Source organism: Adiantum capillus-veneris, chromosome 8 (assembly GCF_014529385.1).
Source record: "Adiantum capillus-veneris isolate H3 chromosome 8, ASM1452938v2, whole genome shotgun sequence".
Taxonomy (NCBI): domain Eukaryota; kingdom Viridiplantae; phylum Streptophyta; class Polypodiopsida; order Polypodiales; family Pteridaceae; genus Adiantum; species Adiantum capillus-veneris.
Genome location: NC_140938.1, coordinates 27,546,337 through 27,574,184, shown reverse-complemented (window position 1 = coordinate 27,574,184; position 27,848 = coordinate 27,546,337). Strand labels below are relative to the sequence as shown.

At 42.4% G+C, this 27,848-nt stretch overlaps 1 protein-coding gene across 2 annotated transcripts in view; it reads left to right on the top strand.

Moving 5' to 3' along the window:
• LOC147451847 (KIN17-like protein) overlaps positions 1-14,187 on the top strand; it is a 55,089-nt gene extending 40,902 nt beyond the window's left edge. The window contains exon 2 of one of the 2 annotated variants that reach the window (XM_086517719.1): positions 13,649-14,187. In XM_086517719.1, coding sequence (XP_086373845.1) covers positions 13,649-13,692 — 44 coding nt within the window. In that variant the 3' untranslated portion in view covers positions 13,693-14,187. Of the gene's footprint in view, positions 1-13,194; positions 13,304-13,648 lie in introns of those variants that run through there. The other variant, XM_086517718.1, reaches the window with a different exon arrangement.
• Positions 14,188-27,848: the final 13,661 nt, after the last annotated feature.

The window sequence follows — 27,848 nt, the reverse complement described above, 5'->3', positions numbered from 1 at the left end:
TTGTCAAGGGTGGGGAGACTCAAAGAGTGAGCAGCCCCCTATACACTTTTGCTATGTATAAGGTATACAAGTCAGTGGGTGCCCAGACTCTGGGCGGCCGGGCAAGGCACAGGCGCCTATACCCCAACAACCTCCCACGTAAAGGCGACTGTGCCTTTAAGCAAGGGAACCTAGTCTAGAGACTACAAAAGGTGAGAGAAAATCGCTCTTAACCGATGCCCAATGGCTGGCTGTGATCGTGTGCATCCAGTTGTCCTGCTCCTGTGGAAGTCCATACACCACCAGATGTACCACACACGTATTGCAAGTATGTACGCAATACCTGCATATCTCCTTCGTGCACTATGCCATCATCAGTCAACAAACGACTGACAACCCCAACTGCAAATGCTCCCACTGCAGCTGCGATATCTGATCTCAAGATCAACATCTCATACATGAGACCACCGAATGCCGATGCAATGCTAGCGAGCCGTGCTAGCTCTACGGAGCATGCATCAACATATATATCCTTGGCAATAGGCATCTCTGATTGACAAGGCGTGTCAGCCACATGCATCTCCTGACTGTCCGCAAAAGACGCATCAACCTGTTGTGGAACCTCAGAGCAAACCAGCTGCTCTAGGTGTCTGCTGGAAGACATATCCTGCACAACTATATCCCCATGCTCACTGTCGAGCATAGAAAGGAATGATTTCATAATCACTGACGTCTCAGCCTCCTCTGCAATCATCCACTGCAAACATGACCACTCAATCTGCTGTGACTCACTAGAGCTCTCATGCTCTAACTCCTTATGCATAGACTCTTGCACAACTTCCTCCTGTCGTGACTCACTAGAGCAAGACCGCTCTACCTGTCTATCCTGCATAGAAGTATCTCGCACAACTAACTCTCTGCTGTGCTCAGTCACTAGCAAAGCATGCATGTCTGACTGTCACCTCTCTGTGTGACTGCTCAAGTCGTGCCTCAACTGTGTGCACAACGAGCTCACTACTCTGCACTCCATGCAAAGCACCCTGCAACCCATGAGCAAAAGAGACTGTCTGGGTCTCTCGCTCTCTGCATGGATGTAACAAGATTGAGACTCGACCATCTCGCACGAGTACTACGTGCAATGGGTACCATGTGCCAACTCTAGCACCTCTCGCAATCACTAGCGAACCCAAATGCAACGCAAAAGATCGCTCAAGCAGCGATACCCGACATCCACTATCCCTGAGCTGACCAACGGAGATCAAACTCATCGTCAAATGTGGCACATCTCTGAGCACGTACGATGCACCGCTCGGTAATGACAGTCTCACATCTCCTGAACTAGCAATCTCATGCAGTGACCTATCTGCCAATCGCACACTACCATGCCCTCTACTAGAATAGCTACTGAACCAGTCACGATACGGAGTGATATGAAAAGTAGCGTCCCTGTCTAGCACCCACTGCAAAAGAAGTGCACTATCCTCAGATGTCAAAAAATCAGGAGTAATGCAGGAAGCAAATGTGACCTCACTGTCACTAGGGTACTCAGACTATGTATCTGATCCTGCAACTGTCAAGTCAACGGAGCCTATAGCTTCTACTGCATCCTTGAGACTAGCCCGTCTCCTGTGCTGTCTCATACGACGAAAGCATCACCGTCTAATGTGCCCTAAATGATCACAATGCCAACACGTAACCCGTTGGCGCATATGTGAATGCTGTTGTCTCACAAGAGTCTGAGATGACTCAGATCTGTCATGCATCTCATGCAATCTCTGCCAACATGCTCTCGTAGTCGTCTCATACATAACAAGAGCAAATATAGACTCCGCAAGGTGCAAACATATCGTAGATAATGCCATCTCATCTAGCTCCTGCCACTGATTGTCAGACAAGCATGAAGGTCTACCTGCATCACCACTCAATGGTCCATGCAACCCTCTCAGTGTCAATGCATGAAGCATACACTCTCTCCATGCTGCAAAGTCTGACCCATCAAACATGCGCATTTCGGAGAGATCATAATCTGAGCGATCACCTGTCTATGCCATGAGCACAATGTAGCAAACTAGAAAGCAAAATCAATGTCTCAGCACCTGCCAACTGTCCAAGAATATGGCAAAGTCACGATGCAAAATCTGTGAGACAATCTGTGAGCATAAAGCTCCCACAAATGGCAATGATGCAAATCCCAAATGCCAAGTGTACGAGGCTCCTGTAGAGTAAACCAAGCTCTTGTATGGCTGTAAAATATGGCTGCAAATCAGCCCCACAATTCAGCTCTTAAACAGCTGCATAAACAAGTCACAAACGTGTCCCAGATCAGCCTACAACTGAGCCATACATGGACACCTGCAAAGAGGAAACAATGGCTGAAAATTCAGCGCCCAAATAAGCCCTCAAACCTGCTTGTAACTTGTAAACCTGTAGTTGAAACCTGCTGAAAAACCTCAAGCCATTAGTGCTCGAATCCGACTACCTAGCTCGTAGCTACACAAGCATACATCACAATATTCACTCTTGTGAGTGTGCCAAGATAACTGTACGCCTGTCAAACTGTGAGCTAATCACCAAGCCCACACTGTGCGGTATCGATGCATACACATGCACAAATCTCCCACCTGCAGAGAACACCGCACGCAAATGCTGAGTGCAACCAGCAATCTCTACCTAGATCGCATAAATGATGCGCATAAAACTCCTGGGAAAATTTCGCTAGAGTTTTGACGCACAATGGCTATCAACACAAAATAACCATTGTCCTGCAAGCTCAATACAATGAGCAATCAATGCGCATCAAACTACACTCAACATACATGCATAAGCTCTGCAAACCTGTGTCCAACAAATGCTCACAAAGAGTACCACAGGTGACCATACATGTCATCCACAACCAACCTTTGCACTTGCTCACAAGATCTATTGCTCACCACATAAGCATACATAGAGCATTACCCGCTCAAAGACCATGTATGCAAGCCACAACACTGCAGAAGAACCACTCAACTGCAACTGGCAACACTTGTGGGAGTACTAGACTCAATCTGTACCTGGGAGTCAAACCCGATCTTGTAACACCTCATATGTGCCTGCTACTTGCAGTGTGCACGGGTAAGCTGTCTGCAGCAAAGAAAACAACAGAGCCCAAAACTGTCCTAAAAAACAGTCTCTGTGTTTTTAATTTCAGACCCACCTGCACTCCGAATCAAAAAATGATTCCTTCTACAAAGTCGTAGAGCTTGAAGCCAGCTCCGTTTTGAACCAAAAAGTTTTGGAATCGGAGCTTTGTAGCTAAGTTATGAGCAAAACAGTAGACTACTGTCAAACTGCCAAAAACTGAACGACTTTCTTCTGTGCTTCTTTGAGCTCATAGAAAGGCTCAAACTCACTTCCCACCTCGATGCGTGAGTTGAATGCATCAATCTCACAATGCTTCCATGTTTATGGAAGCTCCAAGCTCCAATCTGTCGCCGATGTAGCCGTTGCAAAGCTTGCCGAGAAGAGGGAAGATGCTGTACACAGGGGGTTGATCTATAGAGGAACTGTGGACTGATCTGTGAGCACTAGGAAGCTCCTGAGAGCTCTCCAGCAAGCCTCTGTATGGCTGTTCATAAGCCTCCTCTATTTCTTTGCTCAGATCTGTGACCTCTCCGCCATAGCCGACGAGTTCATCGCGAAGCCGTCCATCTACGCTCTCACACCTGTCGCTCTGATACCAATTGAAGCGGATCGGAGAGCACCACAGACGGAGAGAGAGAGAGAAGGAGACACGCGACACACAGATATGGGTGGGGAGACTCAAAGAGTGAGTAGCCCCCTATACACTTATGCTATGTATAAGGTATACAAGTCAGTGGGCGCCCAGACTCTGGGCGGCCGGGCAAGGCACAGGCGCTTATACCCCAACACCCTGTACTACTAAAAGTGCTTAATGCTTAAAGAACTTGACAAAATATTAATCACAACACTTCAAAGAGACAAGATGGGCAAAACCCCTCCCTCTCCCCCCCCCCCCCCGAAGAAAATAGATTTCTACTCAACCCAAGTACCTTAGGATTGAGCTCAGTTACAATCAAATCGAGAGTGAGTTTAAGTAGACTCACACTCGTAGATCATGCAAGATGCCATATGCACATGCATAAAAGTAAATATAAGTAGACTCCTCAAATATATGTTCAAAGATAAAATTTAGCTGCTGCGTATGCTAGAGAAGAGATCTAGTGTCTTGGTTGCTTGTAGGATGAATAGAAGAGCGCTAAATTGAAGGGAAACAACAGAATTTTCAGATTTATTCGTGTGCCGTCCTGAAAAACAGCAAGCTAGAGAGAGAGAGATATGGCTTCTTGAGGATGCAGGAATAGTAAGCGTAGAGAGAGATGGTGATGGTAATGAAGGGGGTTTCTTGGGTTGATGGTAGAGGAAAATTCAGCAACTAGGAGATGGTGAAATTAGAGGGAAAGAGGCTTTATTTATAGGGAAGTTCCCTCAAGAGAAAAGGGAAAAGTTGAAGAGGATTGTGACAAGTGTTTAGTAAAAGATAAAGTTGATGTGACAAGTGTCCACACACTTGTCTCTTTCTCTGAAAGTTTTGTGACAAGTATCCACACACTTGTCTCTTTCTTTGAAAGCTTTTTGACAAGTGTCATCTTTCGGACAAGTGTCCTGCCGCGTGCCCTCCTTTTGGAACTTTCTATTTAGAATATCCCTTCTAGAATCTTCTGGAAGCTTCTATCTTGAAACTGCTAAAAACACACATCAATATGGGTATCAAAGAAAGCTCTTTTTGAGTACAATACGGTTTTTGCTTCAAAACATGGATTTAACATCTCTCTGAGGAGATAAAATCATTCAATGCATTCAGTTCACATATGCATAATGATCAATCTTCATGATCATGCCATCTTGTTGATTGTAACTCTCTTTTCTAGCGGACACATGCACCTCGTTAGGTTATCTAGGTGGGAGTGTGTACTATCTATGTTCTAATCCATTGTGTGGGTCCACCATAACCTGTGAAGATTAAAAGAAAAAGGATACAAGTTCTTTTCTATTTGGGTGTGACAGAGTTGTCACAGAGTTGTCACGTGACACATCCCAACCCTATGTGTTCGTGGACAAGCTACACCACAGCAGGGTTCAGTCAGTCCGATCAAGTTAGATTAGCAGTGATCTGGCACTTTTGTCAGTCTATTCGTAGACCGTGCATGCCGAGTCACTTAGCATAGATGCATATCCTCCGGTTGCACACAACATGATCATCGGAATTCCCATCAGAATCCATTAGCATCAGTTAGGGGAAATTTTCAGTGCATTTAGCATATTTTCCTATTTATTGGTATTTTCACTTATTATTTTTAAGTGACTTTCCTACAAAAGTAGGTAGGGCAATTTTGCTAAGTTAATATATAAGCAAACCAAAGTTCACACTTTCTGGTAGAAGAGGCAGCAGGAGCACCTTGCTCAACAGGCAACTTCTCAGCAAGACCAACCCCCGCGACTACTCTGGCGTTTTTGGATTTCAGCAGCAAATTAAGACCGGCGTTATTCACCTCAAGTGTAGCAGATTCAGCCCGTAAAGACCATCAGTTTTCAGCCTAAGAAACCTTATTTTTCAGCCAAGAAAACGCAGCCAAAATAGTCATTTTCAGCCACCGAAACAGTCCCGAAATTCAGCAATTAGAAGATCTCAGATTTTAGCCATCGTCGTTGTCATTGTCGTCACCGTCGTCGTCATCGGCATAGACCAAGTTGCATAGTCCATTGCATATGCATTGTACACCTTTTTGCAATCAAAGTAGACGACTCTCGCAGACAAGAGTGGGGCCTTCGGAGGAGGGTTTTACAACCTCTCGGGTGTCGTATCTCTTCTCTCTCCTTCTCTCAGTCTCATTCACTTGCATGCACAATCCACTCACTTTGTTCGTGATCATAGCACTCTCCACAAGACGGAAAGCTCTCTCTTTCCCTAAGAACTAAAAGGAACGTGAGCAGTAAAGATCACTAATCTTGAGAAAATACAACATTCATTCCGCTGCACCTAACAAGAGTACTTGGACAAGAGGCTCTTGCCTCGGCATACACGCATGAGCCCACATAACTGTACATACAAATGAATGGCCTCGAGCGGAACATCACGATTCTGTATTCAAAAGGGGGGAGAGGTGTGGGAGAGTGGAATCATCGCACTACATAGTGCAAGGGAGAAGGCAAGCTTTCCATTAAAGCTTCATCACCTGCACCAACTACTCACACACTCACTGTAAGTCACAATGAGGAAGAAATCAGCCTCCTCTCTCAATTTGGACGTCCCCTCTTGCTGATGCTTCTGGCAAATGCTTTTGGAGCGGCCATGTGTCCACTTAGCCTCTTTTGAGTTAATTTCCTAGTACCCACCAACTTATAAGTGTAGCGAGGGGCCTAAATGACTTTGAATTGAGCATAGACATACTTTACTGCTCAAATTCCAGTGCCGGTCGGCCCGACCAACTCGTAGCGACAAGGCCTTCCTGTGTGCTGGTGAAACTCTTGGTCGTCGATCGTTTCACACTGGCCATACAATCGGGCCATTTGCAACTTCAAAAAAAGAGGGTCCCAAAAGTTAAACAAGAATCATCGGAAAGAAACCAACAACTAAGGTTAGCAGTTGCCACGTCCTCGTGATAGGTAAGCTCAAGACGGCCTCAGGTAATGTAAGGCTTCCTCTCATGACTCGTCTAAGACTAAGAATTCTAATGGGAATGGTAATAATACAAAGAACTCTTCCGGTTCTTCTTCTCAATCTAATTCTCCATCTCAATCTCAAGCAAAGAGTGATAAATTTAAGAATAAGGATAAAGGAAAATTTAATAAGCTTCAACTCACACCTGATGAAAAGATTGCTCAAGGAGTTTTAGGTGGTCAATTAATTGAGGAAGAACAAGCATTGTATGCAAAGGAACATAGGTGTTTTCATTGTCACGTAGTAGGTCACAGGAAAAGGGAATTTTTAAAGAAAGAATCTCAAAAGAGAACCTCTACTGCGTTAACTTCTGTCTCTACCCTTGAAGTGAATGCTATGAGTGTGGTAGAGCAAGAAACTAAGCAGGAGGAGATTTTTGAAGAGGATGAACTTATAAAATGTTATGGACATGCGTATGGTCAAAGGGTCATTGTGTTGTTTGATTCTGTAAGTTTTCATGCTGTCATAAGTGAATCTCTTGTGAAACGTGCACGTCTTCAGACTCCTCTCATCCCCACAGGAGTTCGCTTCGATCTTCAAGAATGTGATGATGTCAAGTTGATCATTCAACAAACCCTATTTACTCGTTCGATAACTTACAGGATGTGAATCAGGCATTAAGTGGTTTAGCAGGTTCAAGCTCATTATCGATTGAAGAAGGTTCAAGTTTCTTATCAAAGATAATGTGTTGCAGCCCGTCTTCTCTTCCTCTCATATCTCACGTCCAGGAAAACAGAGAACTACCTCGAGGAGCCCAAGCGGCGATCATCTATGTGAACCCCACATCAACGATCTTGGGTATTCCTTACAAGTATAGTGAAGGGTTTTTCAAAGTCGATTCTGTGCTTTCCCAGGATCATCACTTCCCTACACACCATCCCCATCGACCTATGGCCATTGTCTCCGACCAATTGCATGATGAGGAATAGGTAGGTAAATTTTTTTCTCATTCGGATAAAGAGAAGCGAAAACAAGGTGATTTCTTCTCTAGGAAGCTTCGCCCTCCCAAGGTACGGTCTTTTGGCTTACTACTATTTGTTCGTAAGAAACCAAACTCATTCAAGTTTTGTGTGGATTTTAGGGCACTCAATACAAGGATGGTCAAATTACGGAAGCCGAGATCTCACATGGCCGTTCCGTTGCTAAACAGAATGACATGAGCCAACTTCATTTATAAGAAGTAAAAGGGAGTTTCTGGTACCTCTCGATATGTCTTAGTTTCTCTACTGAGAAGGGGTTTTCAGACGGTCGTTGATCATCAAGTATGCTATGTGGTTTAACCACTAAAGTAGCAAGTTATTCTTGCAATATTCTCTTCTCCATAAGCAGGTTGAGTAATATCACATATTCTTGAATTCAACATGAACTATAATGCTTGTGTGTGTATGGTCGGCCAACTGTTATAATACCACAAGAAACTACCTCAACCACATATGGGAGAACATCCCTGAGATCCAAGGCGGTTTCGCTCTCGTGTAACCTGTGTGTGAACATATGTTCAGAGGATGCTATGGCTGGATTTTTATCTACCTACGATTTCGCAAGTTGTCATTGATGCTTGCAAGGTGAAAACACTTGATGACTCTTAGCCAAATTTGTCAAGATTGCAGATTCTATTTTGCAAATGCTCACGTGAGATGAATGCTCTAAGATTTGGGCATGTCCTATGCGGGAGGACACAAGAGGTTTAACATTCTCAAGACTAACAACTCAATGTTACACGCAATCATAGATACCTAGATTGATTTCTAGGAAGATTATTCCTCTTACGGTTAGAAAGATGGAGTTAACAAATTCTTGATAAGGAACCTTCCAATCTATTTAAAAGACATTCAAGTTGCCCACGCGACTCTTAAGACTGGTGAATTTCTTGGGTCTTTGATATAGTCGAGTGAAGGATATCCTCGCAGAATAAGAGGAAAGACAATAATTTTTGCTAATGGAGTTAAGTATCCCATCTATGTTCGAAATAGCAAGGTAAGTATTGAATTATTGAATTTATGCTTAATTGAGTCTTTAAGTTTTTCTTGGAAAAAGGACCAACCCAACTCACCATTCAGCAAGATTTGAGGTTTTCTCGGTTTTCCCTAGGCAATCGAGTTGGACCGTTACATTTGAGGATATCTGTTTATAAGTGAGAAGGATGTTGCTAAATTAGCTTTATTTGAAGGAAAAAATAATCCTAAACGAATTATTGGATTTGTAAGTGAGAGGGTTTTCTTACTCGAGACACCATGAAAACGAATTATTTTTTTCCCGAGAAAAAGATCCTTGCATTAGTATAAAAATTGGCCATAGGGCTACAAACCACCTCTACTACAGAGGGCTACATCAAAAGCATGGGGAGACTCTCCCAATAAGTGAACAAAATATGTACAATGAGGCTAAATCACAAAATGGGAGGAGGAAAGAGCTGCACTGGTGGCTGGTAGTGCCATTTGGGCGCACCTTGGACCATGGTGAAGAAAGACCCTAGGCGCCAGAGTTGCAGGAAAGCCTCTTTGCGCTCTCGCATCATGCGGTCGGAGCTGCCTTGAAGTCTCTCGAACTAACCCTTGAGAGTATGAATCAACTCCAACCAAAAGTCACGAACAGTCTCTGTCGGTGGGATAGGGCGAGCCTCGAAGAAGTGGAAGCAACGGGCCCGCCAGATGAACCAACGTCTCATGCCACATACAAGCTCCCAGCACACCTCTCTCTCACTGCACCACTCTGGGGGGTAAGCTCTGTGGCAGACTGAAGTGTAGGTCGACCCCCCTGATCATTATCGTCCAGCTGGAGGAGGATAGCTCAAACTGGATTGCAGGCATGTGAGGGTGGACCATACAACAACACCCAAGACAACAACACCCAAGTGTACTGCCGCGCTGTGGAAAGAGCTGGCATCAATCGAAGAATCCGAAGCCAAACTTGCTGTGCCATGGGGCAGTTTCACAGAGAGTGACGTTGACTCTCCAAAGGATGGTCACAAGCTGCTGAAAAGCCACTATGTACTAGCCAGTTCCCTACTGCTGTAGCTCTTGTGAGAGTGCATGTGTGGGGAAGCGTGAGAGAGGAGAGGGAGAGAGAGAGATAGTAGACACAACACAAAAGCTGGTGTAGGGGAAGAGGGGTCGATCAGCCCCCCTGACTACCAGAGCATGAAACCTATACAAATGCTAGATGATGATATGTAATATGTGTACCCCCGTGGCCCCATATATACAAGTGCCCAAGGGGAGTCCATACTACGTGGACGGGCACACCCCACCTGGGCGGTCGGACAAAAGTGCAACCTATGCATGGGTGGCCAGCTCGGAGACATATTAGCAGTACAAGTATGCTGTAGATCTATGTGAAGCAGCAGAGTGGTGTAAATCTAACACTCCCTCTTAGCACCGGATGCTGAACAAACCACGTGAAGGCGAAGCTGTGAGGCAAATGATGAAGATGACTGTTGCGATATTTTCAAGAGTCTGGGTGTCCCATCCTTCGAGGGATCTCCATGGTAAAGTGCCGTCACAAGCAGTAGCAAAGTGTTGTACTCCGCTGATAGAGGGTGAAGATACTGCGTGAAGGTCCCGAATTGAGTGTAAAAACAACTCCTTGTTGTAAAAGGAGTGGCAATAGACGGAAGCCAGATTGAACAGTTTGCGTTTGCGAATAATCTTTGAGAAGAGGAAAGGTCATACCAATTTGTCTGCGCCATCTTGAGTGCCCAAGGGGAGTCCATACTAGGTGGGCGGCCGTCCCAAACCTGGGCAGCCGGAGACATACTAGCCGTACAAGTATGTCCTAGACCTGTGAAGCAACAGAGTGGTGTAAGTCGAACACCCCCTCTCATACACACATAGCATCTGACACATTGTATGGGTCTCATGCTCTGATACCATGTGAGTGCGCGTTTGCGGAAGCGTGAGAGATGAGAGGGAGAGGGACAGTAGACACAACACAAAATGTTGGTCCCTTGACTACCAAAGCATGAAACTTGTACAAATGCCAGATGATGATCTATGATATGTGTACCCCCTTGGCCCCATATATATGAGTGCCCAAGGGGAGTCCACCCTAGGTCGGCGGGCGCCCCAAACCTGGGCGATCGGACAAAAGTGCAACCTATGCATGGGTGGCCAACCCGAAGACATACTAGCTGTACAAGTATGCCGTAGACATATGTGAAGCAGCAGAGTGGTGTAAATCTAATAGCTTTGGGTGCAACTAGCCACTGGAACAAAGTCACTCGCCTTGGCTGTCTGGAGTCCCACAACTGCTCTCAAAAGCCTGATAATAACTCATCTGTGAGACCTTCTTGCCAATGAAGTGTTGCAGCAGAATGTAAATCTAATAGCTTTGTGTGCAACTAGCCACTGGAACAAAGTGACTCGCCTTGGCTGTCTGGAGTCCCACAACCGCTCTCAAAAGCCTGATAATAACTCATCTGTGAGACCCTCTTGCCAATGAAGCGCTGCAGCAGAACGAGCCTCTCTTTGTGCTGCCAGTACGTGTTGCCCCAACCGAACAGTGTAATGAAGGACGGGGATCCCCGGGTGATCGACTGAAGAGAAGGGGTCTCTCCAAAACCACTCTCCAGGGTCCACTGCACTCGTGCGAGAGTGCAACTCTACCAAGCCCAAAGTCGCCAGTGGCCTGTCTCAAGATCTGTGACACATGTCCTTCCACATATGCCCACTACTTGTATCCTCTAAAAGCAGCGCATTGCAACTTGTGGAGCCTCTACTGACTCTGTGTAGGCGACCCTCGCCCTGGATGTCAAAGAACATGGGAGTACGTACTCCAAGCAAGCAAAAACTGCAATAAGGACCTCCAATCGCGTGAAGACCCCCAACCATCTGGGAGTTATTGTCTCTAGAGGGGTGAGCCACTTAGCTGGTAAAGCCTCTTGGCCAATGCTCTCTCATGCCTCGTAGCTAGATGCTCTATGCCTCCTCTGGCAAACCTAAAAACTGAAGCCAATCACCGACAGTGCGGGGTGGGTCCTCTGCCATGGGACCCCAAGAAACATGGGGCCTACTACCAACCAAGTGGCCTCTCTGAGTGTGAACCATGGGGTTCCAAACGGGGGGAGGGAGGGCTGTCTCAAACGCTTCTCCGTGCAAGTGGTTTGGTGCTTCTCCAAGCCACTCCGCAATTGCTCCCAAGATCGAAGGAGGCTCACGGCAAATTGATCCTCCAAGTCTCTTGCTCAGACCAACTCTGCACATCTCTGTAAAGATCCATCCCATGGAAGGGCTCCAAGGCCTCCTGCATGAGGGACTCAAGCCCGAAGCCGCTAAAGCGACAGCTCCTTCCAGGGCTCCTCCCATCCTCTGACAACAAACTTCCCAAGAAGGGCTCTGCTCTGCTGTGCCGAGTGGATGATCCCCGAGTTAACTGGGTGTCATGCCCTAACCAAAGAATGTTCCCGATCAGCCTCTCTAGCTGGCTGATACAAGAGTTCAAGAAGATTTAGCAAGATGTGATAGCCAACAGCACGTGGTTGGTCTCTACAATTCTGCCTGCCAAAGAGAGCCGTGCCGAACTCCAATGCAGCAACTTCCTCCTAATGAACAGGAGGAGGGGAGCAATCTGCTGCACAGGGGACAAGTCCAGGCCAACCTGACAACCCAAGTAACGAACTGTAGTCCTTGGGGGAATCCATCTAAAAACCTTCATCTGGTGACCAATGAGGCGTAGGAGCACTGCCAACCCAAAAATCTACTTTCTTCCTCCAGTTGATCAGTGCTCCTGATCACAATAGAACTCCTCAAGAGCCTGCTCACACCTGTGCAAATTGGCCTCGTGGCCCTCCAAGTTCAAGGTTGAGTAGGCAAACTCAACGCCAAGAAGCTCATCTCTCTTAACAGGGAGCTCAAGACTACACAAGCGAACTTGTTGAGAAGTCAAAAATCTGCTCATCGCCTTAGCATAGAGCAGAAAGAGGAAGGGGGCTAGAGGGCAACCCTGTTTGGCCAAAGGCGTGAGCAAGAAGCGTTCCCCTGTTCCCCTTGCCAAGAGCACTTGACTGTGCGCACGCTTGTAGAGAGCTGACACACCACTGATTCAAGCATATGAGAAGCCCATCATGCGTAGAGTGCCCCTCCAGGAAGTCCAAGTCAACTCTGTCATAGGCCTTCTCAAAATCGAGGAGTATCACCAGATCCTCTCCTCGGAGACTTGCGAGGGTAGACGCCTCCCAAAAAGTGAAGATGTTGTCAAGGATACTACGCTCCTTGACAAAAACCTGTCTGGGTCTCATGTATAATGCTCTCCAGTAGTTGTCCAGGGGAGGATGGTTTGACTCCCAACTTTTTGGCTGCAAACAACGATTGTTGCTCCTTTGCAAGAACAACTGCTTCTACAGCTTCAACAGCTCCACCTCCATGGATGCAGGCCGGGAGAGTGTCGTTTTGCATAAAGTCTTTTGTTGGCGGGCTATGAATAATAAAAAACAGTTCTGACTCGCCTTTTAGACCGGCCAATCAGATCGTAAAGTAATTTCAGAACCTTGTGTCGTGCAGTCCAAAGGAAGGCCAAGGGGAAGCCTGTCCTCTTTCCTGAGTTCGTGCTTATTGGAATCAAAGGGAAGTAGCCGATGGAGAACGTTCCGTTACCATATACACAAGAAGTTTTGGACAGATTCTCACAATAATTCCCACATTATGACTTACCTCAACATCATGAGCTTCTGTCAGGGAGGCACAACATACCTAGCTAGGTACGATTGGGGGTAGGGGACCGCCGGCCCCCTGCCCCGAATCGTACCTAGCTAGGTATGCGGTGCCTCCCGAGCAGAAGCTCATGATGTTATGCATTGTATGAAAAATAATGAAAAAGGCTCCTTTTTCCTACATGAGAAATTTTCTAAATCTTCTTGTGCATCATGTAATTCTCGCCTTTCAAAGAAATGACTTGTTTAGTTTATTAGCATAAACCTTTTTTTAACGCTTCATTCGTTCATATTGTGTCAATTAGATCGTCTTGGCCCTTGGGCATTATGTTTGGCTGAACTTCATTGAGTGGTCCCAGAGGAAGGCATCCAACTGGTGCTCTGTAAGGCATAAAAGGCTAATTGTTGGTGGAACAACCCTTTCATCATCTCAATTGTGGAGTGCGCCTTAAGATCGTTATGCATCCCTTCCACGTGCAAGTTAAAGGGATATCTTGGAAAGTCTCCTTATTGGTTGCCTTATGTGCAATCGACTTCCTTTCCTCATTGTGACGTCAACGTGGTATATGAGATTTTGTGCCACCATGCGAGCTTTTTCTTTGATGTGAGGGACACAATAGCCTTCAATCAAAAGCACCATCTACCCACTTCTAGTGCGCTATACTGTCTTTGCTTGCATCACACTGCACTGCTCTATTGCAATAATAACCCTTGGAATTCGAGAGTGGGGAGGATCAAAAGCACACACTTGAGCATGAGAGATGCGTACAATCTTATTCAAATTTTGAATTTGAAACCAATTCAAAGTAAACATTGCATGTTTGGAACAAGGGTGAATGATGCTACCATCGATTTGCTTTTAAATTTGGACATGTGGCAATTTGCACAAGTTTTTGCCTCGCAAGGTGAGCACGTGTTTGTTATTGGGATAAGTCTTCTTCAAAAACTTGAAAAACATACAGAATTGTGAGAGGTGACTTGACAATATTGAAAGGTTTTTACACTAATTTTCTTTGAATGTTGTAGGTTTTCACCTTCAAATATATAAATTTTTTTGTAGGTGGTATTACTCGAACATTGCAAGGAATACTCAAGAGAGAGAGGGCGAGAGCACTTGTGTTGCTAGTGCGGAGAGAGAGAGAGAGAGAGAGAGAGAGAGAGAGAGAGAGAGAGTAGTACAGTGCTCTCGCCAGTAGAGAGACAAAGAGAGATGGAAATCTCATGCGAAGATCTTGCTCACATATCTAGTAGATAAAAAGGTTCAAAACGAAAATAGATGGTTCGTGGAAGTTTGCCATAGCTAGAAAGGGATGACTTGCATAATGCATTGGGGCATCAGGGCGATTTGCACAAGTATCCGTCTCTTGAGGCGAGCACATCTTTGTTTGCCTTCATTGTAAACCACGTCCCCACATTAGCCACGTTCTTAGATATGAGAAATTTTAGAGGTGATTTTGACGGCTTTATAACTAAATTTCTCTAACCTTTGCATAGGTTTACTAGACTTGAAATTTAGGATTTAGAGGTGAACTTCAAAATTTTTAGTTGGGATTATACTAAATTGCTTTATTTGTAATCATGTCCCTAAATATGAGAAAATTTAGAGGTAATTTGAAGGTTTTACACTAAATTCCTCTAGGCTTTGTAGATTTTCTGGCCTTTAAATTTAGAATTTATAGGTAATCCTAAAAATTTGTAGTTGGAATTACACGAGACTTGGTTTTTTTTTAGGATGCACAATCCTCTTTACCGCCCGCAAACTTGGAAATCCTACATACGGGATCACACTAATCGATTACTTTGTCAACCATGCTCCTAGATATGAAAATTTTAAGCGGTTTGACGGACTTTATGCTAAATTTATTTTGGCTTTGTAGATTTTCTCACCTAAAAATAGAGGTATAAAAAATTGTAGTTACATTTATGCTAAACCTGGGCGATTTCGAGCATTGGTTGATGCACAATCTTGATTCCTCTATACTGCTAACTTTGAAAACTTGCAAATGAAAAGCTTTAGAGGTGAATTGCCTAGATTCAAAGGTTTTTGCACTATATTTCTCTAGACTTTGTAGGTTTGTGCCTTTAAATTCAAAATCTTGAGATAGGTGGGGCTATACTAACGTTTTCTCAAGCACTCACCAATACATGGTTCTTCGCCTTCACTTGGGTTTTCTTGAGTATTACCATGCCTTCAAATTTAGGTTTTATCAGCGAATCTCAAAATTTGTAGGCAAGATTACAGTAAGCCTAGTTTTGTTTCTATGACTAGAATATACAAACAAAACATTGCTACTTTATAGAAACAACACACTCCAAATGCATATTAAAGGCATTACTTCAATTTTTTTGTCTCCAAAACCTCGGCAAACCTAGATATGACAAATAGTAGAGATAAATTGATTAAATTTTTATTTGACTTGAAAGAAGCAAAAATATACATTGTGTTTGTATTAGCAATCCGTTAAAGTAGCCAATTTCAATTTCCAAGGGGCTCAGGGCTAAGCTAGGGCATAGTTTTTTCAACCACAGAGTAAAATTTGAACGTGTTGGTACTATGTAAATGTAAGGTAGCACATTGAATACTAAAAAAAGATTTGAGGAGGATGACTATAAGTAGCACTCATGATTTGAAACAATCAATGAAGAGCGTTACAACGCACTATGATTAATGCATAAAATTTTGAGGAAGGAGAGGGCCTAGATGCATTGGGGCATCGAGGTAATTCGCACAAGCATTTGCCTCGCAAGGTGAACACACCTTCGTTGCTTTTTCTTAAGAAAATCCAGAAACTTGAATAACCTACATATAAGAATTTTTAGAGGTATATTAGCGATATTGAATGTGGAGTTCCAAAAGAGAGGCTTGACAAATTGTCATACATTGTTGATTCTAGATCCTCGATTGAAGCCTCAATCAACATATGAAAAGATGGTTTGTGCACAACTACCATATAAAAGCCAATTCCCATTGTTGCCTAACATCATTCTTAGTTGTAGCATTCACGGTCCCTTTGTTTTCAATACTTCATCTCCTTGCATGGTTGATGGTGGATAGTGTATTGAAAGATATACACGTTTATTTTGTGAGCAAACAAACATGGATAATAATGGTATCCCATTTATGTGCGACGAAACAATGGCTTCACTGCCAAGGTCAGGGGTCCTACTATTAATAATCAATGGATGGTGCGATATAGTCCTACTTTGTTGAAACTATTCAAAGCAAATATTGACATTGAGGTATGCTCTACAATTGTAAAATAGGGCAACTATAAGATTCCAGACGATAGTATAAACTGCTGAAAGGGAGAACATTGACGAAATAAATATTGTTCCTAACATTTAAGGCAACATGCATTACAAAGGGTATCTTGGAGGATGACGTGGAATGGTATGGCTACATGGAGGAAGCTTGCAATATACATACAAGCTTGCAGTTGAGATATTTTTTGTGACCAATTTATTATTTTGTGAACCCTCCTCCCATATCTTATGGGAAAGATTTGAATTTCTTTCTTGGAGGACTATCGACACATGGGAGTTGAGATTCTAATCCTTAGATGAATGTGCACAGGTTGCTGAAGGGTATGCATTGAGATATTTGCATGACATTCTTGGCATGTTTGGAAAGTTTATATGAATATCACTTTATTGCAACAATCACCATGTTATAGTAATGCTTTGCAAAATGCCTACCTTTGACACGAATGGCTCTAGTGCAAAGAAGCTCTGCAGTATGTACTCAACATGCAAAAGGCAACTCCATGCACATAAGTTGGCATCTGCTTGTTTTGGAATTGTGACTTCTTTTATGGTTGCCTTGTACAATTTGTAACTTCCACACAACTTGCCATATGCAGTTGCAAGCAGACAAATTTGGTATTAAATCAAAACAATCACTGCATGGAGACCTTATCCCACATCAATCAAAATTCAAAATTTGAATACTCAAAGTCTTAACTCTGGATGGGTTCCTTGAATTGAGTTGAGAGTCAAGAAAGCTGGCTTGTTAAGCTCAATGCAAACCAGACTCTAGTGGTGGTTGCTCTCGTATGGAAGTATTATTGTTGTGACTTGCAGCATTGAACAGTGGGAAAACCACTTCTCTAATGTGCCCTGAGGGGTGTTTTCATTTTGAGAAGGATAGACAGTTGAGGGTCCATGATATATATTTTTGTGTGACTTTGTTCAGGAAGCTCGTTCTTGATCAAACTGAAAAAAAATTAGTGGAAGTTATTCTCTAATCTAAAGCCTGAAGCCAAGTATGCTGAAGCTAGTGAATACGTCTTACTTTAGGCATATATAGACAATTGAATCTGTTATTTGAGCATCTGGATCTTGCAACATATTAATATCAACAGAATCAATTGCAAGTCTCCTTGAACCATCTGGTGGTGGTATATCTGATATCATTCCATCTTTCATTGATGATAAAATTCCATTGTTCCTCATATCGATTTCATGCGCTTTTGTGTCGTAACTTTTAATTTCTTCTTCAAAAGCATCTGTTAATTTTCCTTTCTCTTTTAATTTCTTCCTCTCCTTTGCACCTCGATTTTCTTGCTCAGCTCCGGCCTTGATATTAACATCATGTTTGACCTCCAAAATCTTCAACTCTGACTATGGCCTTGATGGAGGTATAAGCAAAATGTCCATCATTTTCTTGTCTATAATTTGTTTGGTACAAGTAGTTTATCATATCTCCATCTTAGTCTCTTCAAGGTCGTGACTAGATCCTTGTCCATAATGGTTATCGTGTGTGCATGTGATGCAACAATAGTTTTATCATTAAGGTATTAAGCAAAAAATCTTTTGCTTTCTCTTGAAGTACCAACAATGCAACATGCTTCCACCTCATTGTACCAAAACATGCCTCTTCACATATTGACCTGACCACCCTCTGAAAGGGAACCTTTGGTACAATAAGCTCAATGTATTTATGTGCCTTGCTGATTTCCTTGAACAACTTTAGGTTTCTTTGTATCCTCTTCATCCTTAGAGCCTCAAAATCTTCAAAGGCTTGCCAAGTCTCTTCTTCTTTTGCAAGCCGACTTGACCTCTGCTTTAGCAGCTAAGCTTGAACCTTTGCCAGCCTTCCTAGCAGTCGCCTTTGTTCTTGCCATTGCCCTGAAAGACTAATCTCTCTCTCTCTCTCTCTCTCTCTCTCTCTCTCTCTCTCTCTCTCTCTCTCTATGAAAACTGAATCTGATGTTACACTATGACGCACGAGGGCGCTTTTAGAATGAGATATGTAGCACACGAACATCGTTAGTAGAGAAAAAGTGTCTCTCTCTCTCTCTCTCTCTCTCTCTCTCTCTCTCTCTTCTTCTTGGGAGAAAAAGGGGAGATCGGTTGCTTAAAACAATTCAATACATGCTCACAACATCACCATCAACCTGTTGACCTCTTCCCCCAATTTCCACAAGCACACACACACCTAGACTATCACACACACACACACACACACACACACACACACACACACACACACACACAAAGCATGGAATTAACATAGACAAGACTGTAAGAGCGTGTAAGAGAATTGTAAGAGATAGAGATTTGATTAGAGAGTACACAACAAATTAATCATAGCATACAAGTGTAGAGAAGAGAATATGTAAGAGAAAGGCTTAAATTTAGCCCCAAACTCCACGACACCTCTCTTGTGGAGTTGGTATTTAATATATTATTTGTGAGTTTAAGGTGCCAAAATTTGAGGCCCCTCTTCTACAACCACTTCACTTTTGTAAATGAGTGAATCTCATTAGTTCTTGCATGTCCCATAAGGGGGAGTTCCCAGTACAATTATTTACAGAGCCATAGTGGCTTATTGAAATGAAAATCTAAAATACTATGCGAGTATAAAACAATCGAGAGGGTTATTGCCAGTTCCTCTTCGTCAACTTTCCGCATTCCACTTTACAAAATCATCATCAACTCAATTAGAAAAATAAAATAGACAACACATAACTAACCATTACACCAGGCATCCCAATTGCAGCTAACCAGTACAATAGGAGGCATCCCAATTGCAGCTAACCAGTACAATAGGAGGGTGCCCTGACTCGTAAAACTTCTTTTCTCCTCCTTAAATTGAGATTCTCTCGTCTTTCCCTTCCTAAGCCAAAATCCGCCTTCTCGAGCTCCATCAAAATATGCTTCTTTTTCTCACTACATCGATGTATCTTCACAGATCTGTCACCGGGTTGCGACTCTCAATTAGCAAAATTATTCAATAATATTGCCGATTAATTCTTTAATTAAGCTTTACTTTGCCATCAAGGAGTTTTGATCCGAATTCATAATTATTAATTCTTCAATGCTCGCTATTGCGTTTCCACAATCCACAAGAGTTAGCCACTATATTTAATTATAGGCTTGTCATACCGAATTTCGACCATCGATAAGTGGAAATAATTAGCCGGTTTTCTACTCTTTATAGACAAGACAATAGATTCTAATAGACTTTTGGCTACGTACAGGTGCCAAAGAACCTATCAGTTGTTATCCATGTCATACTTAAAATTTATGAGACAAGCGAAACTCCTAAATGTACAAAGTATTTAAAGTAAAGGAGTGATCACATTCTTACGTTTAGAAAAACCATCCTTTCCTTTGAAGCTTATTGCAAAGTTTGAAAATATTGAAAATAAAATTGATGTTCTCCGAAGAAGCTAGGAACCTTTTTTGTAACTTTTAATCAATTGAGAGGAAACTCCATCCATAAATTCCATCAGCAATCCATGTAGCCACATCCATATTATGTTTCCAATTCTCTTACTTTCTACTTCTGAAAAGTATTGCAGTGCATCCCAAGCATTTTTAGGTTCCCAGCTAGACAAATTCACTTGGCTGATATCGGATACAATAGCCAGATAAGATAAATTTCAAGTCCAGTAAAACAAACTTTCTTAAGTAAAGCATCATAATAAAAGCAATTTTCAGCCCACAGATTAGTAGCCAACCAAATTTTAGCCACCAAACACCAGTAATCCAACTAATCAGCAGCAGACAAGTATCACCAAACCAATGCCCAACCAACCAGTCATTAGATAATTGGGGTTTCATATCAATATATAGGGGTTAACAAGCCTTGTTAAGCACGTGTTATGAGGGCCCAAGCAAGGCAGACCACTTCTATGTCCAAGACCAAGCAAAGCTAGAGCAAGAAACCAGCAAAATAAACAAGTTTAAGAGCTTAGTGAGATCAAAGAATCATCAACCATAAGTTTTTAAGAGCATTAAACACCTAGTAAAAGCATATTGGATCCACTAAAAGAGGAAAATTAATAAAAATTCTAGATCTTTAGAAGCAGAGCAATTCCACTTTCTCGGGAACTATAACTAGCATTAGTCAATCAAAGTTAGAGTAAGGTAGAAAAGTTACAAACTCCAAAAAAAGGAGACCACTTTCTAGCGTGTGAGACCAAACGTATGTTTTTTTATCAAAAAACAAAAGTACCCAAAAATGTAATTTCCAAGGGATCATATAAGCAAAGGAACAACTAGTTTGCAACCAATCCAACTAATGAGTAGTGGAATTATGTTGCACCTTTTAATCAATGTAGTTCATTAGTGAAATATTGTAAGTTCTTCATAAGAACTCAACAATTCAAATACTATCTCTCAAGATTAACCCAAAACAGCAAGTGAGAAATTTAAATACTAACACTCAAGACTAAACCAGAACAACCAGTGAACAATTGATCTCAAAACAAGGAGTCACTAGGCAACCGGCCAACCAAAAGGAGTACTCCATTTAAATGCAATAGGTATCCGCTATCATCCAATAGCCAATAGGCATAGAGCTATCCAAAAGACATTCAAATTCTTAAAAATTCCAGTAGCCATCCAATATTCAACAAGCAGTAAATCCTAGAAAGGTATTAATGTAAATAATCAAATGCATGATTACTTAAAGGATTTCCAAGGCCTACCCTCAAAAATGATGGGGAGTATGTGTCCATCTAAGCATGGTAGAGTAGACCACCAAATTAGAGATAAACACCTGGAGTGAAAGCCAGTTGGCACATCAGGTAGCACATCTGAGAAGGATGATGGTGATGGGAGCCCGTTCAAGCCCCTATCAATAAAGTCAAGGTACATATAGAGGGAAAGATTTAGCAAGGCCCATATTTCATTGTTTTACAATTAGGCAAGATTATGCACAAGAAATACTCATGTTGAGTGGCCACCAAGGTGGAGTAGGTGTGTGTGTGTGTGTGTGTGTGACCCTGGAATCCATGAGAGAGGTCAGACAACCTTAATATGCACCAGTATAGGGTACAAGGACATTGGTAGGAGTAGCAAAATCGGAGGTCCAGAATGTTACCATAAACATGTGGTAGTGATGTGTGTGAACATACTAGGACTGCGGGGGCATTTTTCCCCTCTTTAGGAGGTTTTTCCCCTCGTGCATTGTATAAACGCCCATCACGCTAGGGCTATCTAATTTTCCATTGCACACTAAGCAATACACTCTCTATTGTGTGCCTTGAGCTTCCTTCATCTTCTCCAAGCTGTGTGCACTTCTCTGCAACCCTAATTCCAACAATTGGTATCAGAGCAAGTTGCGTCCTCCCGGGCTTAGTCACCAGCTGCTCCAGCACACACCTGCTCACTTTCTCCGATTTCAGTGAGCTTTGGAAAGTGTTCGTAGGTCGACAAAAATTTCAAGCAAGCTTATAGAGCTTAGTCTGCTCAGATTTCTGATTCGGGCTCATTTCGACCTCCGTTTCCACCTATAGGCAGTACTGCACATACTATTTTGTCATTTTGTGTAGATTTTTTGTCAGTGCCATTTTCTGCATATCAGGTGCCTTACAGTCGACTTTCTATGGTTTGTGCTATATAGCACTTTTCGGGCAGTTTTCACATCAGGTGCAGCATTTACCATGGGCTGACAACAACACAGATGTGTTCAAGATGTTTGCTGCTGAGGACAGATTGGATGGGGACAATTACCCTATGTGGGCTTACATGATGCAACATGTTCTTGTGTCAAAGGGTGTCTAGAATATTGTGCAGGGCATTGATGTACGTCCTGGTTCTGAGGATGCAGGTGATGTTGAGGATGTGGCAGGTCTAACTACAAGGATTGCTACTATTAATTGTTTTTTTGCCTACAGCAGAACAATCTTGTTGGGATGTAAAGGATGCGCAGGCTCATGCATTGATTGCGTTGTCTGTGAAGTGCACCATTGTTCCTCACATTTGTTCAGCAAAATCTGCAAAACAGGCTTGGGATATTTTGGTTGGTCTTTATGCAAGTCGCAATGAGGCTAAAATTGCTTTGTTGCGTAAAGAGCTGGAGTCGAAGATTAGGCATGAGAAAGATGATATGGACACTTTCCTTGCTAGTATCAAGGATATCAAGAGAAACTTATTTCTGCAGGTGAAGTCATTTCAGACAGTTCTCTTGTGTAGACTGTTCTTGATGCCTTACCAGATTCTTACCAAACTTTTGCTAGTACTTGGAGACTTATGACCCAAGGAAATCGTGAAGTTGTCAAGTTTGATGCATTATGCATATTGTTGTTGCAAGAGTCACTTTCCAGAAAAAACAGGACTAGATAGCGTGCAGTTAAACAGGCTTTTATTGCTTCTCAAAGAAAGGGTGGTAACAGCAATGCAGTCACTTCTTATGGTTTTGCTGTGAGTGGCAAAACTTATGTTCCCAATGCTTCTGCTATGGTAGCACTTCTTCTGGCAATTATGGTGATAAGGGCAAAAAGAAGATGTGTTGCCATTATTGTAAAGCTAATGATCACTTGATCAAGCAGTGTCCTAAGTTGAAGGCCAAAGAGGCTAAGAAGGAAGAGGGTGGTTCCACTGTCAAATGCTGGTTCCAACACAAATGCAGCCATGTTGAGTCTTCTGTGAAAGGAGACTGTGATGTTGATGTTGATGTAGGATGAGCTTTTAGCGCAGAGTGCACTTACAATCCTGTTGTCCATGATGCATGCTTGTCAGTTGCTACAGATTCACATGTGTGGTATTTCGACAGTGGTGCTACAAAGCACATTACCTCACATCGTGAATTGTTCACCTCTCTCTCGCCTGTCCCTCATGGAAATTTAGTCACTTGTGCCAACGATGCCTCTTATCCAGTTTAGGGGTTGGAAAGATTGTGCTTATTGCTGCAAATGGCAGTTCTTTCACACTTGTTGATGCACTTTATGTACCTGGGATCTCAGTTTTGGTGATGAAATTGTTGCATATGGGCTTTTGTGCCGTGGGCTGTATAAGCTCACTTTGTATGACAAGTGTGGACAAAATTTTGCAAATGCAGTTGCAGATTCAAGGGCTATTTCAAATGCAAAACTTTGGCATGCATGCTTTGGTCATCTGAATTTTGCCAGTTTACTACATTTGTTGCAGAAATCTGATATGGTTGCTTCTTTGCCGCCTCTTGAAGCACCTGTCAAACATGTTTGTGAAGGTTGTATTTTCGGTAAGATGCAGCATTCAAAGTTTCCAAAGGATGGTTCAGTTAGGGCCACATGCAGGTTGCAGCTTGTGTATAGTGATGTTTGTGGGCCCATGCAAACTCCTTCCTTGGGCAATTACCTTTACTTCGTGACTTTCATTGATGCATGGGTATTTCTGCTTAAAGCGATGTCCGAAGTTTTTATGTGCTTCAAACAATTTCTGGCTATGGCTGAAAATGTCTCGAAATGTACTATGGGCACCCTCCGTTTCGATCGAGGAGGGGAGTATATCTCTCATGAATTTAATGCATTTCTGGCTAGTCGTGGGATAAAACACCAATGTACAATGCCTTATACACCTAAGCAAAATGGTGTTGCTGAGAGGAAAAACAGGTCACATACGAAAATGGCACAATGTATGTTCAAAAGTCAAGCTTTGCCGCATTCTTTTTGGCTTGAGTCCATCATGTGTGCCACTTATGTACTAAACATGTGTCCTACGAAAGCTTTGCAATCTATTACTCCATATGAAGCATGGCATGATAGAAAGCCTTCTATTGAGCACATGCGTGTTTTTGGTTGTTTGGCATATGCTTTGGTGCCACAAACACAGCGCAAAAAATTGGATGATAAGGCTGTCAAATGTATTTTTGTTGGTCATAGTGCTGAAAGCAAAGGTTATAAGTTGTATCATCAGCAAACAAAGCGTATTCTGGTTTCACGGGATGTAGTGTTTGTGGAAGATTCTGTTCAGCCCTTGCTATCATGTACTAGAGATAGCAATGTAAGCTCTCAAGACAATTATAACACTTTGTTGCCTCTCTTTTAGTGGTGGAAATACAAATGTAAATTCCAATGAGTCAAATGTACAGCCTATTGGGGTTTATGAAAATGTTATAGATCAGCCTATTACTGATGCAGATGTACCATGATGTACTTGATGAGGAAAGGGCTAAAAATGAGCTGGCTAGAGGTATGCCAAAATGGTTGGTGCATACATTGCGTGATAGTAAATTGGATGCACCTTTGTCTAGTCATACTCGTTCAGGCTCTCGCCATGCATCTTCCGCATCAGATTGTTATGCTTTGGTTGTTTCTAGCTTACATGATGTTGAGGAACCTCTGTCTTTTGATCAAGCACAGAATTCAGAAAATTGGATGGCTGCTATGCAATCAGAATATGATGCACTTATAGAAAATGCCACATGACTTATGCGATTTGCCTCCTGGTAAAAAGTTCATTGGTATGAAGTGGGCTTACAAGTTGAAACGCAAGCTGGATGGTGAGATCGATTGCCATAAGGCTCGACCTGTTGCAAAGGGTAATGCGTAGCAAAAAGGCATAGATTATGAACATACTTTTTCTCCCACTTGTCGTATGACTATTGTGCATTTTCTATGTGCATTGGCAGCTCATTTTGGTTCGGATGTACATCAATCAGACATTGTTACCGCTTTCTTGATTGGTGACATATTTGAGAAAGTTTATGTAACACAGCCTCGCGGTTTTGTCAAGAAAGGACAAGAGGACAAAGTGTGGAGATGTAAGAAGGCTTTGTATGGATTGAAGCAATCTCCTCGTGCTTGGTATGAGAAAGCTGACACTCATTTGGTCAAACAAGGCTTTCGTAACAGTCCAACAAAAAGCACATTGTATGTAAAGCGTGAGGATGATGTACTTCTCATTGTGGTTCTTTATGTAGATGATTCGCTGATCACTGGACCAAATGAGAGGCTAATTACTTAATTTAAGGCTAATTTGAATGCTACTTTCAAGATGAAAGATTTGGGGTTGTTTGCATCATTACTTGGGTATACAGTTTAAGCAGTGTGATGGTGGTATTGCCTTGTGTCAGAAAAGTTACATAGAGAAATTTCTATGTAAGTTTGGACTTGAGGATTGCAAACCTATTGCCACTCCCATGGAAACATGTTTAAAATTGAGTCTTCATGACGCTGGTGATCCTGTTGATGTCACTCTTTACCAAATTGTTGTTGGATGCCTCATTTATGTATGCAACACGAGGCCGGATATTCAGTTTGCAGTCTCACAGGTTACCAGATTTATGCATAGCCCAGGGTCTAAGCATTGGGAGGCTGTCAAGAGGATTTTTCTCTACCTTAGTGGTACTTTATATCTTGGCTTGTTTTATCCCAAGGGGGGATCATTGCCACCAAACTTACATGCTTTTTCGGACTCAGATTGGGCTGGTTGTTTTGACACGAGTGTCACAAGTGGTTTTTGTTTCATGCTTGGCAGTTCATGTATATCATGATTGAGCAAGAAGCAACCTACTATGGCCACTTCTAGTTGTGAGGCTGAGTACAGGGCAGTCTTCACAGCTACGGTTGAGTGTGTATGGCTCAGACGCCTTATGGGCTGCTTTGGGTGTTGGACAGGACACTGCCAACACTATCTACATTGACAGTCAAAGTGCATTGGCAGTTGCAAGGAACCCAATTTTTCATGGTCGCACAAAGCACATTGAGGTGCATTACCACTATGTCAGGGAGAGGCTCTCAGCAGGAGAGATCAGCTTGGCTTAGGTGCTTTCGTTCACCGCATCACTCCAGGGGGGGAATTTGTTACCATATACATGTGGTAGTGATGTGTGTGAACACATTAGGACCGCCGGGGCATTTTTTCCCTCTTTAGGAGGTTTTTTCCCCCGTGCATTGTATATACGCCCATCACTTTAGGGCTATCTAATTTTCCATTGCACACTAAGCAATACACTCTCTATTGTGTGTCTTAATCTTCCTTCGTCTTCTCCGAGCTGTGTGTTTCTCTGCAACCCTAATTCCAACAAAGAATATATGAGCTGTCATTCGTTTCGATGCTCATAGAGAGAGAGAGAGAGAGGGTATTCGTACATAGAAACATGAGAAGGGCTCATAATACACGGCATGCAATACAAGAATAATAAATGTGGTAAATATTATAAGGGGGATAGTCCCACAAGGGCTAGGTTATTAGATGTTCATGCAATATCAGGTATAAACATCAAAGTATTCCACAATGGGGAGTTTAGAAGGAGGTTTTATAGCTAAGTTCAAAAGGATTATGCAAGTTCAAATTATAGATAGTGTATGTAAGTTCATCAGAGAGAAAACCGCTTTGTAGTCCTAGATTTGGTTTGGGGGAGAGGGGATAGTAGAGCCCAAGGATCATGGTAAATTTAGTAAGCATAAGTGTGTGTGTGTGTGTGTGTGTGTGTGTGTGTGTGTGTGTGTGTGTGTGTGTGTGTGTGTAGTTGTTTTAACTTATATAGTAAGACATAAATGTACTTTTACATTCAAAAGACAGCTGGCTTCATAGAAAATGCAAAAATTAGTACAAAAACTTCTCAGTCTTAGAATTATCTTTATACATGGCATATGAGAATGAAGCCTCGTTTTAGTATACAATGATAGTGATTCAATAAAGAATTACTTCCCAAGTGGTAAGAGCAAGTGTACTGTCTCTGATAGACAATAGCTTTAAGCGAGAAAAAAATCCAAGAAAGGATAGAGTCCTCACTTGCATTCATCCAAACAAGACAACATATTCATTAGCCTTGGATGTGTATTATAGGTGTCAATGGACTATATCAGTTATTATCCATGTCCAACTGACAACTTTTTTTGACTTAAAAACCACTGTCCAAAATGTTCATGTCTTTCAGTTCTTTAGCTTTTACTGTGAAAAAAAGTTTATTATCTCATTTATTTGCAATAACTGTATGTATGGTTTCTATATAGCCCAATGTTTTATAATACCTTTAAGTAGATATTTAACATATAACAAAATGATGTATATTTAACATATATATCATTTTGATCAAAAGGCCATTACCCCTTTTGAGAGTCCAAGTGTCCTAATTAACCCATAGGTTAGTTTTTCAAATATTGTTTTGCCATATTGTCAGATTCAAATTCCTAAGTATCATAAATCATAAAGTAGCCTGATTAACAGCTTGAGATATGTACCAATACTAGAATAACTTTACCAATTTTGTCAGGCACCGATTTCACTAGCTTTACTAAGTACCATGAAGCCATAAAGTGTCCACAATACCAACTACAGATACCTCCC